At 49.1% G+C, this 14,488-nt stretch overlaps 2 protein-coding genes across 2 annotated transcripts; both read left to right on the plus strand.

Moving 5' to 3' along the window:
• The first annotated feature begins 8,539 nt into the window (after nucleotides 1–8,539).
• On the plus strand, nucleotides 8,540–9,511 carry LOC143168184 (lysophosphatidic acid receptor 1-B-like). The gene has a single exon (XM_076354372.1). It carries the CDS (start codon nucleotides 8,540–8,542, stop codon nucleotides 9,509–9,511), a length of 972 nt encoding a protein of 323 aa, XP_076210487.1.
• A 3,483-nt stretch (nucleotides 9,512–12,994) lies between these two features.
• On the plus strand, nucleotides 12,995–14,460 carry ZNHIT3 (zinc finger HIT-type containing 3). The gene is made up of 5 exons (XM_076354251.1): nucleotides 12,995–13,074; nucleotides 13,270–13,301; nucleotides 13,379–13,471; nucleotides 13,566–13,646; nucleotides 13,941–14,460. Exons 1-5 carry the CDS (start codon nucleotides 12,995–12,997, stop codon nucleotides 14,129–14,131), a joined length of 477 nt encoding a protein of 158 aa, XP_076210366.1. The 3' UTR covers nucleotides 14,132–14,460.
• The last annotated feature ends 28 nt before the right edge of the window (nucleotides 14,461–14,488 follow it).

Raw genomic sequence — 14,488 nt, forward strand, 5'->3', positions numbered from 1 at the left:
GAACTCCTCCCCTTTGTAATTTCTCCAGATTCACCCTACTCCTGATTTGCCTAAATTTATTCATTTCTCCCAAATGAATGGCAAAGGGAATAAGGCTTTCTAGCACTAAGCAAGTAGCCTGTAGTGAGTAACTGATACTTTGCAACCTAAGCACGTTTAGTAACCTATTGCTAAAATGTTACGTTTTTATTTACTGGTAGCTTTTTTTCCTGACAGCCCACATGACATTCGCTTAACTGTGAACGTGTGGGTTAAGGTTAGAGTTTTGTTTCAAAAAACCCCCAATGAAACAAAAAAACAACTCCCTCGCCCCCCCCCCATCCCTACCCTGCAACTCTCCAAACAGCTGCTCGGCACTGGGGTAGATTTGTGAGGCTGGAAAATGGGGCTCGTGTGTGCAGTAGCAGGAAATGTTTATTAGGTGGCATACCAACACCTTCCTTCTATGTGCTTTTGCACTTAGTGAATTAACTGAGAGCACACCATTTGTTTGTTTGTTTGTTTTGGGGGTTTTTTATCCTTTTTTTAAAATAATACTTCTTCTTAACTTTCTTGCTTCTGGTACTATAGTATAATACATGCAGGGTTTTTTTTTTCCTGTCCCCTTTGCTTTCCTATCTGAATGCTTTAATTCCATGTGTCTGGTTCAGTGGCAATTCAGGCTTTATGTGCAACAAACAAAGGCATGTACAGAAAAGGGGCACTACTACTTTTTCCTCTCTAGTCTCTATCATAGACACATCTTCATCTTTTCATTTGGGGTTGGATTTTGATACAGCTGAGGAAAACAGGAGAGGGAGTGCAGCTTCTTCTTCCCCTTCCCCAAATGCCTCTCTATCCGTGGGGATGCAACCCACATGCTGGGTTGGGTGCCAGAAGGGCTGAATGCCTGACCCAGTGCTCCTCCATGAAGGGGTGGACAGAGTGAAGTGGCACTATAGGGGCTGCACTGAGCAAGCCTGGTCACCCAGCAAGGGCTGAATTAAAAAAAAAGGAGCCAAGAAGGTGCTTCTCGCCTTTACCAACAGCTGCGGGCTCCCAGGTGAAGAGTATGGCCATTCCGCTGTTAGTAGTAGGGTCACACAGGATCAGGACCTGTAATAACAATGGGAAATCTGACAGCTGACTTATGAGCAGGTCTTTTATTCATAAAAAAGGATGGCTATAAATAACATTCCAACAATGAAGATTTGCTGGGTTGTGTTTTTCCATCCTGGATTAGATAGATTAAAGCATGAACAGACGATGATTCGCCTAGCACATGGTGCTAAGATAAATACTTACTGCAGTGACAAGAACAATAAGGGAATTTGTTGCATTTTTTTAACTTCCTAGTTTGGCAGTCTCGGTGGAGCTATCTAAGCAAGGTGCATGCTGAGCACGTAGAGAGAAACGGGGGCGCGAACGTGGCGGTGTCAGGTGGTGCCAGCCTTCAAGGGCATCTACAAGGCATTTTACTCTTGGGCTTTTTCTTTTTCTTTTCTGGGGGCAGTCTTCAGTGGGGGAGCTGAACCAAAGCGCTCTGATATTTTTTTTTTCCCTCTCTTTGCGTTTAGTTCTCTGAAAGCTAAGAGCCTGCTAGAAACCCTCTGTTTAGGACTGAAAAATCTGAGGGCCAGAAATTTTGATCTTGAAATTCAGGATTCTTGGTTTTGGTTTGTTTGGGGTTTTTTTCCCCTTTTGTCAACCTTCCAGACTGTCATTATTAAAGTAGTGATAAATTGCACTGCAGTCATGTTAACTAAGTCTTTATTTGTGCTAGAAAGTGAAGGCCAACTCGGGGAAAGACACTCCCTTTCCTTATAAAGTCTGTAATCTAAATAAGCAGGGCAGACATCATGTGATCTCCATTTTTTGCCTAAAGAAATTTACCCGACAGGTGCTTGGTTATCAGTTCTCAGTGGCATTCTTGCACCTAGGAATATTTTTGAACTGTAGGTGGGTTTTACATAAAGGCCTTTGGACATTGAACCTAAATACACATGAGGAGCTCGGTCAGAGAAGCTAAGAGAGAGAGTTATGCAGGGAGTCTATTGCAGATCACTGAACTCAAGGCTGGTTTTTTCTGGCATAACGATTGCAGTTGTGTCCATAGCTGCAGGACAGGTAAGAACAGGAGGGAAAATCAAAACCAGCGAAAACTGCACTTACTTTGTGGCCTTGAGAGCCACAGCAGCAAAGGTTTTGGAGATGTTCCCCCCAGCCCGGTTTCTGAAATGCGTGGGATCTGACATCAGCCTGCTGCTACCAGAAGGGCTTCACAGGAAGCTCGGAGGGGCTGACGGGACAGCTAACGAAGTTCGCATGTGTCTGAGCCAAATGATCCTACCATGTGCTGAAGGGAGGAAGTCCAGAGCTGTTCCTAACCTTCCAGCTGAACGGCTGCAGTCCCCCCGTGTCCCAGCAGCGCAGGCAGAAGGGGATGAGAGCAGGCTGGGTCTGACTCCATGGTACAAATGCATAAGAGTCCCAGTCAAAGCCAAGGCGGTGGCACAGCTCTTAGTGCTGGGAGGCTGAGTTGTTGCTCTTAAAAGGAAGATCTAAGGCTTGTGAGGGTGAGACTGACTTGAGTCCAAATCCTGTTCACAGATGAGCCGACCTGGGAGGAATTGTCCTGCTGCGCTGGGAGAGGGAAGCACTTCCAAGAGACTTAAAACACAGACTAATTTCGTTATTAGTGACTGGGTGATTGGGAAACCTACCCTTCAGAGTGAGAGAACACACTAAGTGCTCTTCATTTAGTTGTGTGTTGTCATTTTCTTCATTAGAGTTCCCTCACCACTGAACAGGAAATCTGGAATTTCGTAGCTGTTGGTGAATCAGAAACATTAAGTCTTCATATTTCACGTGAAAATGTGGGCCGGCTATGATTCTCCCTGAGTCTGCTCTGTTGGGAACCTTGTTCTAATACAAGGTCATTTCCATGGAATAGTTAGAAGCATTTGCAATAGCTCGTTATTTGGCCTTCTGCTCAGCTCTGGTGCATTAACTGCTTGCTATCTATTTTAGGCTGTGTCTGGGGACTAGACCCTCTATTATGTGATGTCACCATTAGTAAAGCTGAACTTCTCTCCTTTTCCCAGTATTTATGTAAAGCACTGTTCTTTCTGTGGATGAACAGTCTTTGGTGAGTGATGAAACACTAGCAGCGCGCAACTCAGCATCTCCTAGAATTATGAAGATGTGTTCTGAAGGATGCCTGCCCCTAAGCTGTGCGTTTAGCTCTGCGTGTTTACAGCCTGTCTAGTTGTTCTGCCTGGTTTTGAAGCACACACATTTCTGGCCACCGCTTTCTTGTAACAACAGTCTTCACTGTGCCTCTGTGGCTGTTTAGTTCAGAAGGAAGATGCCCTTTGTGTGGACCGTTTCGTGTCTAAAGGTCTAAGATGCATTCTGGCTTCTTCACAGATAAGTTATTGGTGGAAGGCTTCGTTTACCGCACAACCTTGGTTTCAGGTATTTATCAATGTTTGTCTCCCCTTAGACAGCATAACACAGGTTCCTTAAAGGTGAAAATAACATCTCTGGCATCTCAGAGAAATGTTCAGGCTCTGCGTAGATGGGGAGAGGGCCTGGTTTGTGGGGGTGTTCTTGCAACAAGCTGTCCTTGCCATTATTTTGTGGCTTGTAGCTAACATAATGCTAAACAGCAGTCGGAGGCATTTAAGCCTGATGATTGCCTTCGCTTTGTGTTCCTGGTGAGGGCCATGAAAGCTTAGCTGGGACGTCAGATAACTCAAAACCTGTGAGGCAAAAATTCCTCAAAGACAGCGGGTGGAGGAGGAGCGGAGAGCCCTCTGTTTTGAAAACATCTCAGAAAGATCTTGGAAGGAGATCATACAGCCTATTTGTGTCTTCCTCTCCAAAGAGGAAGACTTTAATCTGCATAAATTAAAACATAAATTGGATAAATAAGCTGTTTATTTGTATTACTCCCTTTCCTGAATGTCCCTTATTTGCAGGTCTCATGATGCCCATTGAAAGACCGAGCAGATGGATATTCTTGTCTCAAGGCTTTGCTGAAGGTCCTGGCAAGAAGGAATTAATCTTCCTCGATATTTAGCCAAGCTGCACGTCACTTGCCGTTTTTTGGCTCAGGTTGTGTCTCGTCCGCAGCTTGGTAAAGCGTATAGTTGGAGTGCAGGGGCAACTGGGGAGAAAGTTGAACCGTTGCATTTCACAACAAACAAGGTCCGGTGTTTCGAGAACGGGAGTTGGGATTGGATGGGAGTTCAGGGAGAATGTGACAGGGAAGAAACCAGAACGGTAAAATCCCTTATCCTCTCAGTGCCTTGTTTTTCTCGTGTGTATAGTGTATGTACATGACTTTGAAAGTAACACCAAATCATCTGTAGCTTAGTTGAGCTATGGAGTTCTTATTTTCATTACATGGATGCAGCTTTTTCTCCCGTAGTTTCAGGCACAACTCAAGTTTCTTGGTGTGTTATCAGCATAAAGGACATAGAGAATTGCTGTTGCATCACGCTAAGGTAAAAGTGTATGTTGTCCAAGGGTTACCGCACAGAACTAAGACTCTCAGCTCCTGAACTTAATTTCCTGTTTTGAAATCAACTTTGGCATGGCACAGCTGGGGCCTGTTATTCTGAGAGCTGCTGAGCACTTGTGATTCCTGTTGAAGTCTGAGCGCTGCAGGTCACGGGCATTTCTGAAGCTGCAAGCTCAGTTGTGTGAAGTTAGATTTTCCACAACAGCCACTTGAAATGAATGGTCGTTAAAAATTGAGCCTGAAGCTTCTCATGTCTCTTTCTCAGTCTCTTCGACGTGTTCAGTGATTATTGTCTTCTCCACAGGGGTAATCGTCAGATAACTATTATTGAACTTTGAGATTCTACACAAAGTAACGCCATTTCTACGCATGACAAATATCAAAACAAACGTGGACATTCAGATGAAGAAATATAAAAACAATTATAGAACTAAAAGGTGTTGCAGAAGGTGAAATCTAGATAAATGTCAACCAAAGGCTTGCCAACAGCAAGGTACGGCCAGTGTTTAAAGCGTTAGCCTGAGATATAGGAGATTGGATTCAGTTCCCTCCGTACTGGACTTCTGTGTGATCTTAAGCAAACATTGTGATTGTTCTTTTCCCATTTGTAAAATGTAGATAACACTCTTCCCTCACAGGTGTGTCGTGAGCGTAAATAGAAGAGAGATTGCAAGGTTCCCAGAATATGGGAGTATAAGAATACCCTTCAATCGAGACCGTTACACGTAGAGATTTGGCTATGTAGAAGCCCCCTGTCTTACACAGTGTTTTCAATTCAAACTACTTTTCATGTGTTTTTGAGAGCGCAAACTTTATTACAGATGGTTGGAATATACAAATCTGGGGTTTTCTGTATATTGAAGCCCACTAAAAAAGCAGTTTCCACAATAATATTGTCTCCTTTAATCTAGCAACTTTATGCTAATTTTTATGCAATTATATTAGGGAAATAAGATTACAAAGCTTTTGTGAAGAGCTATTTATACTACTTGATATTATTTTTAATTACATTCTGATCTCACATCATTTAGTGTTTCATGCTTGATGACCAAATTTGCAAATTAGAGAAATTTCAAGTAGCATTTTCAGGAATATCTACGGCACCTTGGAGTCCAAGCTCACAGATATACTCTTCTTAGTAACTAGGATATTTTTAAAGATGTTTTGCTTTGTGCATAGCCTGCTGTTCATCACGGCCCTCAGCCCCTCCCTTAGTTCACAGAGACATGGAAAACACAGTCAGGAGAGACCAGGAGTGCATGTGGCTTGGTCTGGTGTCCTCTGCCATTCCTGACTGATGTTCACATGTTGTGCTGGTTTTGGCTGGGGTAGAGTTAATTTTCGTCACAGCAGCTAGTGTGGGGCTGTGTTTTGGGTTTGTGCTGAAAACAGTGCTGATAACAGAGCGATGTTTTCGTTCCTGCTGAGCAGTGCTCACACAGAGTCAAGGCCTTTTCTGCTCCTCACCCCACCCCACCAGCGAGCAGGCTGGGGGGGCACAAAAAGTTGGGGGAGGGACACAGCCGGGACAGCTGACACCAACTGACCAAAGGGATATTCCACACATATGAGGTCATGCCCAGCACATAAAGCTGGGGGAAGAAGGAGGAAGGGGGGACATTCAGCGTTTCTCTTCCCAAGTCACCGTTAGGCGTGACGGAGCCCTGCTGTCCTGGAGATGGCTGAACACCCGCCTGCCGATGGGAAGCAGTGAATGAATTCCTTGTTTTGCTTTACCTGTTAAACTGTCTTTATCTCAACCCACGAGTTTTCTCACTTTACTCTTCCAATTCTCTCCCCCATCCCACTGCGAGGGGAGCGAGCGAGCGGCTGGGTGGGGCTTGGTTGCCGGCTGGGGTTCAGCCACGACCCCTGTGCTGTACGTTACCTGCTGACTCACTTGCTGTTATTAAAAGGACTTGCTGGCTTGTGGTGCTGGCACTGACAAGGTGACAGAAATAGTAGAGCCCTTGCTCAGCAGCAACCTCACACCAAAGCTGTGGCTGACAAGTCTGTATGAGGTGGATTGTAGGATGCACAAAGAAAGGTTTATCTGTGATACTCTGAGAAGAATATTTTGTAGGATATTAATACATCAGCAGACTTGATTAATCAATTCTCAGTCCTTATTTCTATATAATCATTCTTTGCACTTCCTTGTGACCGTCTGAAATACTTATTACTTATTTGCATGAAGTATTTCTAGTACACAGTAATTGTGTACTACTGCAGTTGCACACTAACCTGAATATACTTTCATACACTTCAACTTTAACAGAAAAAAAGAAGCTATAGAATTTTCCTTTTTAAGCTCAACATTTTAGCACGAGTTTCTTATGTTATAAATTCTGGCGGAGCTATCATACAGTTCACAGATGTGAAGTTCTAGAGCTGGAATTGCTGCTATAATGATCAGATGTCAGCGCCGAATGTGGAAAGCCCATAAACTTAGCTGAGCTGCTTTGCAGTATCACGGTATAAAGTTGTTACTAATGCAAATTAATCCTTCGTTAGGATAACCGTAAAACATAAATTAAATCAGAATTACTTTGTAAGTAACATGGCTTTACCTGGATAATTTTGCTAAAGGAAAGCTGCTCTGCTGCAGATAGATGCCAGGTAGCAGCCAGAGCGCGCTGGAGGTTTCTCCTTGTATGTGAGCATTTTGAATAAGACGTGGGGTGGCACAGAGGCGACCCACGCTCAGCGTTAGCAAACAAAAGCAGCCACTTCTGCGTAGGAAAAATACCCATGGCGCTGCTGATATTGATATGCTGATGTACTGCTGACATAAACTGCTCCGCTGTTTAAACCCCCCGTGTTCCCCGCTGTATACTGTATTGTTTGTTCCAGCAGTGCCCTCTGCTGTCTGATAGCATTGAGCGTACGTCCAAAGAGCTTTTTTCCCCGTCTCAAGTATTTTAAATCTAGTTCTCAGAGGTAATTTACCTTTAAAAAGACAGAGAAAGAAAAGATATAATGATATTATGTTGTTTTATTAATGTACAAGTTGCACATTAACTTTAAATAAGCAAGCTCATTAAATGCATATCTTTTTTTTTGTTTGTTTGTTTTTTAAGCTTATAAAGCACCAGTACCTCTGATTTACACAAGAGAAAGAAATGCCACACAATTTCAGGTGTAGTCTGACAACTTCTGAGTACTCCAGTACTCAGTAAGGAGGTATTTCTGCGGGGCCAAGCACAAGAGCATCTGTGGAGACAGAGACTCTTATCTTTTTGGATCCCCTTTGAAGCGCTGCAGTTCATCATATGGTTTTGCTCACAAGTTTGGGGTTTGTTCTGCAGATATGATCTAACTCTGCTTAGAAAAAGAGCCGCTGGTGGCTGCACCGATTTGTAACTGTAAGCAAGAGACAGTGAACAACTAGGTTCTGTTGTCTCTTGCTCAATCTTGAGCACTTCAGAAGTTTTGTGATGTCACTAGAGTCGATCTGAAATTAGGACTTACATCCTCACTGAACTGGGGTCCAGGTTAGTGACACAACAGTGGTGGTGTTCTTCTTTGAGTTCCATCAGTCACATACTCCCCCCTCCAAAACCAAAAAATTACTGCTCTCCGTTTTCTGACTCTCTAAGCCTTTACCCATCTAATTTATTTGTGAATTAAAGCTGAATTCACACTCATTCCATTTTAGAATATCCTTAAAGACTTTTAAACTACTGATGTGATCATTCATCTTCACAAGAACTGGCCAGATTTTGCTCTTGATAAAGGTTGCTTTAAGCAGATCATCTGTGTAGTAGTAAATATGTTTTCCACTTTTGGCTACCCTAGCAACTTAAAGGTAATTGGCTATGCCCTGAGTTGGTAACCCAAATATTTAAAAACACGATTAGTTAAAGTTTAATCCACTGTCATGATGATGATGTGGCAACAGAGGCTGTGTGTCAGGATTCATTCTTCGCCTGGAGAACAGGGTGGCAGTAACACTCATGTAGTATGGTCTCTTGCGGAGTACGGGATGAGTGAAGCAGACCTCGTTAACGGCTGAAAGTAGGATTTTCCACCATGAACGGATACCCAAACTGCTCTGCTAACCACACTAAAATTTGGAGTCATTATTTAGTACTTGCACTGGGCATCCCTCAACTGACCATTAACATCGCATCTGTGATCTTCAACTGCACGGTCATCTTCACCAGAATAGCGACTAAGGATCTGCACAAGCCTATCTCTATCCTCTTCTGCAATTTGGCTTTTTCTGATCTCTTCACCAGTTTTTCTGGCTTTTGGATTTCAACGCTGTTCATCACCAATCCTGACATTACAATCTTTGGATCCAAGGATATGCTTGCACCTTATGCCTTATATACTATGTCTATTTTATCCACCATCTATAACTTGGTAAGCATTGGAATTGAACGCTATCTGGCTGTGGCTGAAAGCATGAGGACAAGATTCAGGGCTGCTAGAAACCACTCCGTAGCTGCGGTTTTAATTAACTGGGTCCTTGCTTTCTTTTTGGGCTGCTTGCCATTGATGGGGTGGAACTGCTTGCATAGGAGAAAAAACCTCTCTGTCCTCTACAGTCCGTTTTGCGTCGACTACCTCATCTTCATCACCATTCCCAATATTGTGGTGGCGGCTTTTATTATACCTCTGTTCACTTACCTTAGAATCATTATCATCCTGAGGAAAAGAAAGCTGAGAATGAAAGCATGCGGACAAGCTACTGGCACCTACAAATCAGCTGAAATCCAGGTTGCCAGAACCAGCATCTTTATTTGGCTCCTGGCGTTGATCTCCTACGCTCCTTTTTTCGCGGGAGTCATATTCGATGCAACTAACCACCAGTGCCACGCCGATCTCTACCCAGGCATCTACATCTTTCGAAACTGCACGGCTATGCTGATAACCATGAACTGTTTGGGAAACCCCATCATATATACCCTGAAAGCCAAACCTCTGGGGGATAAACTCAAGGCTCTGAAATGCCTCTCCACCAACCGTGTCCGAGCCTGCACCCTCGAGAACATCTAGCCGGGACCGGCCCTGGGCCGGGACCGCTGGCCTGCCCCACCTAGCCCATGCAGTCGGAGAGCGAGCTGAAATGACGCCGGAGCCCAGCCCGCTCCCGGCGCCCGGGGCGGTTCAGCACCCAGCGAGGGGACAGCTCCGGGGCGCGGAAACCGGCGCGGGGCGCGGAAACCGGCGCGGGCAGCCGCGGGAGGGGGATGCCCGGGCGGGGGGGGGGGGGGCGGATGCCCGGGTGGGGGGGGCTGATGGCAGGGAGGGAGGGGAGGGGGCTGATGCCCGGGCGGGAGGGGGCTGATGGCAGGGAGGGAGGGGGCTGCCCGGGCGGGGGGGGGGCTGATGGCAGGGAGGGAGGGGGCTGATGCCCGGGCGAGGGGGGGCTGATGCCCGGGCGGGAGGGGCTGATGCCCGGGCGGGGGGGGCTGATGCCCGGGCGGGAGGGGGCTGCCCGGGCGGAGGGGGGCTGATGCCCGGGCGGGGGGGGCTGATGGCAGGGAGGGAGGGAGGGGGCTGCTGCCCGGGCGGGAGGGGGCTGATGGCAGGGAGGGAGGGGGCTGCCCGGGCGGGGGGGGCTGATGCCCGGGCGGGAGGGGGATGCCCGGGCGAGGGGGGGGCTGATGCCCGGGCGGGAGGGGCTGATGCCCGGGCGGGGGGGGGCTGATGCCCGGGCGGGAGGGGGCTGATGGCAGGGAGGGAGGGGGCTGCCCGGGCGGGGGGGCTGATGCCCGGGCGGGAGGGGGATGCCCGGGCGAGGGGGGGGCTGATGCCCGGGCGGGGAGGGCTGATGCCCGGGCGGGGGGGGGCTGATGCCCGGGCGGGGGGGGGGATGCCCGGGCGGGAGGGGGCTGATGCCCGGGCGGGAGGGGGCTGCCCGGGCGGAGGGGGGGATGCCCGGGCGGGGGGGGGCTGATGCCCGGGCGGGGGGCGGCTGATTCCCCGGGCGGGAGGGGGGGCTGATGCCCGGGCGGGAGGGGGATTCCCGGGCGGTCGGGGCTGATGCCCGGCGGGGGGGGGGGGGGGGGGGGGGGGCTGATGCCCGGGCGGGGGGGGGTTGGAGCTTTGTGGCCCCTCTCGGCAGCTTTCGTGGCCTTCGGCGGCGGGTGAAGGGGGCGCAGCGCCGCGGAGGTTGCAGCTCGCCTTCGCGAAGCGGGCCGGAGCGCGTCCCCGGGTTGCCTGGCCCCTAAATGGGAGCAGGAGAGCTGTTTGGCTCGGCGATAAGAATAACTCCGTTAGCCGGGTTTACTCTGCGTTCGGAAACAGGCTCCTGTTGCGCTCGCCTTGGCTGCTGGGGTTCACGTCCTTCTTGTGTTATTTGCATGTTCTTGAAGACAGTTGAATGGCTAAAAACTTGTCAGCAGCGTGGGGGAAATGTGATTTTACCTTCCCACTGGCAGCCAGCCAAATTGTCTCATTGAATATTTGATGAATCTCTTTATTAAGGGGGGCACTCAGCACTGGTTTACTGTCGTAATTTTAACTGCAGGATGTAGGTGGGTTACATGTTTTCGTGAGACGTTTGTGACTACACTTTTCATATTTCTGCTTGTAAATAGAGCTTGAGTCCGTGGCTTTTGAAACGTGAATTGCTTTAGAAGAAAACCTCACTTGAATTCTTCAGTATCAGAGTTGCAGTGAAGTTTCCTGTAAAAAAAACAAACAAACAAAAACCCCAACAAAATAAAAATGTCAAGACCAAGTATTTTGTAAAAGGTCTTACCCCCTCCCTCTCCAAAAAGGAAATTTGCTACTGAATAGTTAATCTAGTAGAAATTAATGCTTATCCTTAGTAATAAGGGGATATTGTCTAGAAGAATCTCAATGCTTAAATTTCTTCTCTCTCCTCTTGCACCGTCACCAATCTAGAAGCCTTGATGGAATAGCTCCCGGTGACATTAGCTCATCTTTCCGGTTTTAAAGTGTGCTCAAATATCCCTCAGTGGTATTACATCAGTGCGACAATCCGTACCGTGACAATGTCCTCACATCCATGAAACACACGCACGCAAGCACAGTCCGAACAAAATCGGCCCTTCCGGCACAGGTTGGAGTTCCCAGGGATTTAGTTCCAGCTTGTTTGCTTTGTTGTCATCGCTTCGGCATTTCAAAAGGCTTGAGCGAACCGAGGACAAAATCCCATCAATCTGCTCCTGGGCGGGTGTGAGGAAAGAGCGTGTTTTGTGTAAGAAATGGGTTCGCCCACTAATGTAAGAAATGGGCAAGTGCCATTCCATCAACAAACCCGATACTCGGTGGTTTATGTTTATTGCTGTAAAACCCCTCTTCTGTGCTGCTTTACACGGAAGAACTCCGGGAGAATTTCTTTTGTCCGAGTTAAAATTCAGGCATTTAAGGAAACGGATGGCACTAAATGGCACATACTTAAAATGAATTATTTAAATGGATAATGTAACTCAGGCGAGATGAACCTGGCTCCATTTTTTTCCTTCCGAACACCAGCGGTCTGTCAGCGTTTTCTGTTAACCCCACCAGCCCCAGCCCCAAGAGGCGCCCGGCTGGGGACTGGCCATCTCCCTCCTGCCGAACAGATCTCAACCTAAACCCGCCACAACCAGATTCAGCCAAAGCTCACCAAAGGGCAGATCGTAAGATCAACCGGGGGGGGAGGGGGGGGTGTTATTATGTGATATTTATTGTATGATAACGATTTCGATTCGTCACCGTATTGACAGCGGCGGAGCGGTGTTTAACCGCCAGAATATTTAACGCATCGCTGCCCAGCGCAGTGATTGTCATTTCATAGAATCATAGAATCATAAAGGTTGGAAAAGAGCTCTAAGATCGAGTCCAACCGTCGACCCAACACCCCCATGCCCACTAAACCATGTCCCTAAGTGCCTCATCTACTCGTCTTTTAAATACCTCCAGGGATGGGGACTCCACCCCTTCCCTGGGCAGCCTGTTCCAAGGTTTAACCGCTCTTTCAGTAAAGAAATTTTTCCTCATGTCCAATCTAAACCTCCCCTGGCGCAACTTGAGGCCGTTTCCTCTCGTCCTGTCGCTTGTTACTTGGGAGAAGAGACCGACCCCCACCTCGCTACAACCTCCTTTCAGGTAGTGGTAGAGTGCGATAAGGTCTCCCCTCAGCCTCCTTTTCTCCAGGCTGAACAACCCCAGTTCCCTCAGCCGCTCCTCATAAGACTTGTTCTCCAGACCCCTCACCAGCCTCGTTGCCCTTCTCTGGACACGCTCCAGCACCTCGACGTCCTTCTTGGAGTGAGGGGCCCAAAACTGAACACAGTATTCGAGGTGCGGCCTAAAAAAACAAGGTGACGCCTGGAATCCAGACAGAACCGCCTCAAGGGTGTGTGTGTGTATATATATGTATATAAAATACATATATAAATATAAAACAACCCCGGGGTGGGCAGGGCCGCGCCCGGCCCCGCCCGCCGCTCGGCGGTGGACTAGCGAGCCTGGGTGGAGGCGCTCGGCGCTCCGCTGGCCGGAAGCGGGCCGGCGGCGGGCGCCATGCGGGCACCGCGGCCGTGCGGCGTCTGCGGGGCGGCCGGCGCGGCCAAGTACCGCTGTCCGCGCTGCGCCGCCGCTTAGTGAGGGCCGGGCCGGGCAGCGGGGCAGCGGGCGGGGGGCGGCGAGGGAGCGGGGGCGGCAGCGGAGGGGGGCGGGGGGCGGCGCGGCCTCGCCCGCCCGGTGAGGGGAGCGGCGGCCGCTCGGTGAGGGGCCGCCCTGTGAGGGGTCGCCCCTTCCCCTCCTCGGCGCCTCTGACGGCGGCTCTCGCCCCACAGCTGCTCCGTGCCGTGCTGCAGGACCCACAAGGGTGAGTGGCCGGCGGGACGGGGACGGGGAGGGGGGCCGGGCGGGCCGCGCCGCACCTAACGCCGGCTCCTCCCGCAGAGCGGTGCACGCCGGAGCCGAAGCGGGAGCGGGAGCGGTCGGCGGCGGGACAGGTCTTCCCCGGCGGGCCGAACCGCGCCGGGCAGCACGCAGGTAGGTGGGACGGGCGGGCCGTGAGGGCGCGGGGCGTCCCCGGCCCCCCCCCCCCCCCCCCCCCCCCCCGCAGCTCTGCTGTCCTCGCCCGCAGACAGCGCCTGGTCGGTGGAGGACATCCTGACGGAAGACGACGAGCAGGACCGCGTCCCGCTGCAGAAGCTCAAGCTTTTAGGTAATCTTGAGCAGTCGGAAGTCGGCCGGGTGCGGAGGCGGTGGCCGGCCTTCGGCAAAGCGAGCAGAGAGATTCACAGTTCCCGTGAACTCTTCGTGGAGCGCTGCAGTTTATCCCAGTCGTGCACTTCATCACAAGGCCTTAAGGACTTAAATGTCGGATACCTGGCCTTTCACCATGTCTCGCCTTTCACCACGTCTCTTTGAAAGCTTATTTGCAAAGCACGGGTGGTCTCAACCGCATTTGTAACTGTTTGAGATTAGTACTGTTGTTTTTTTTTTTTTTCTTTTAAAGGGGAATCGGAAGAACTGAGAGGCTTGCTTCTGAACCCACACCTCAGGCAGCTACTGCTGACAATCGATCAAGCAGAAGATAAAAGCTCCCTCATGAAAAAGTACATGCAGGAGCCATTATTTGTTGAGTTTGCAGACTGCTGTTTGAGAATTGTTGAACCTCCAGAGAAGGAGAACATTCTTCCTGAGTGAGCTACTTTGGGAACGTTTTTCTTTCCTTGAGAGTTTTTCCCTCTGACAGAAGAGATTTGACAGCACCGCGTGCTACTGTGGTGCACCATTCCGTGTGTTCCCTCAAGGTTTGGTCACACTTTGCTCACGGATGTCAGTGCTCTAATTTTCAATTTAGAGTTGATCAGCAGTGACATAGTTGTCTTGGACAGATTTCTAGATATTAGGAATTAAACTTGATGTTCTGTGGACTTGCTTTCTGTTGGTACAGAAATACTGTCAACCATGGGAAACGTTGCTTCCCAGTAACAATTATATTAAATATATTTGCATTTATTTTAACCCACAAACTAATCTGAAGTGTTTTTGTTAATTAAA

This window comes from Aptenodytes patagonicus, chromosome 17, assembly GCF_965638725.1.
Source record: "Aptenodytes patagonicus chromosome 17, bAptPat1.pri.cur, whole genome shotgun sequence".
Classification (NCBI taxonomy): Eukaryota; Metazoa; Chordata; class Aves; order Sphenisciformes; family Spheniscidae; genus Aptenodytes; species Aptenodytes patagonicus.

Coding starts and splice junctions, on each gene's coding strand:
- LOC143168184 (XM_076354372.1), top strand. CDS start 8,540: ATGAACGGATACCCAAACTGCTCTGCTAACCACACTAAAATTTGGAGT.
- ZNHIT3 (XM_076354251.1), top strand. CDS start 12,995: ATGCGGGCACCGCGGCCGTGCGGCGTCTGCGGGGCGGCCGGCGCGGCC. Junction 13,075..13,269: donor CCGCGCTGCGCCGCCGCTTA/GTGAGGGCCGGG, acceptor CTCGCCCCACAG/CTGCTCCGTGCCGTGCTGCA. Junction 13,472..13,565: donor CCGCGCCGGGCAGCACGCAG/GTAGGTGGGACG, acceptor CCTCGCCCGCAG/ACAGCGCCTGGTCGGTGGAG.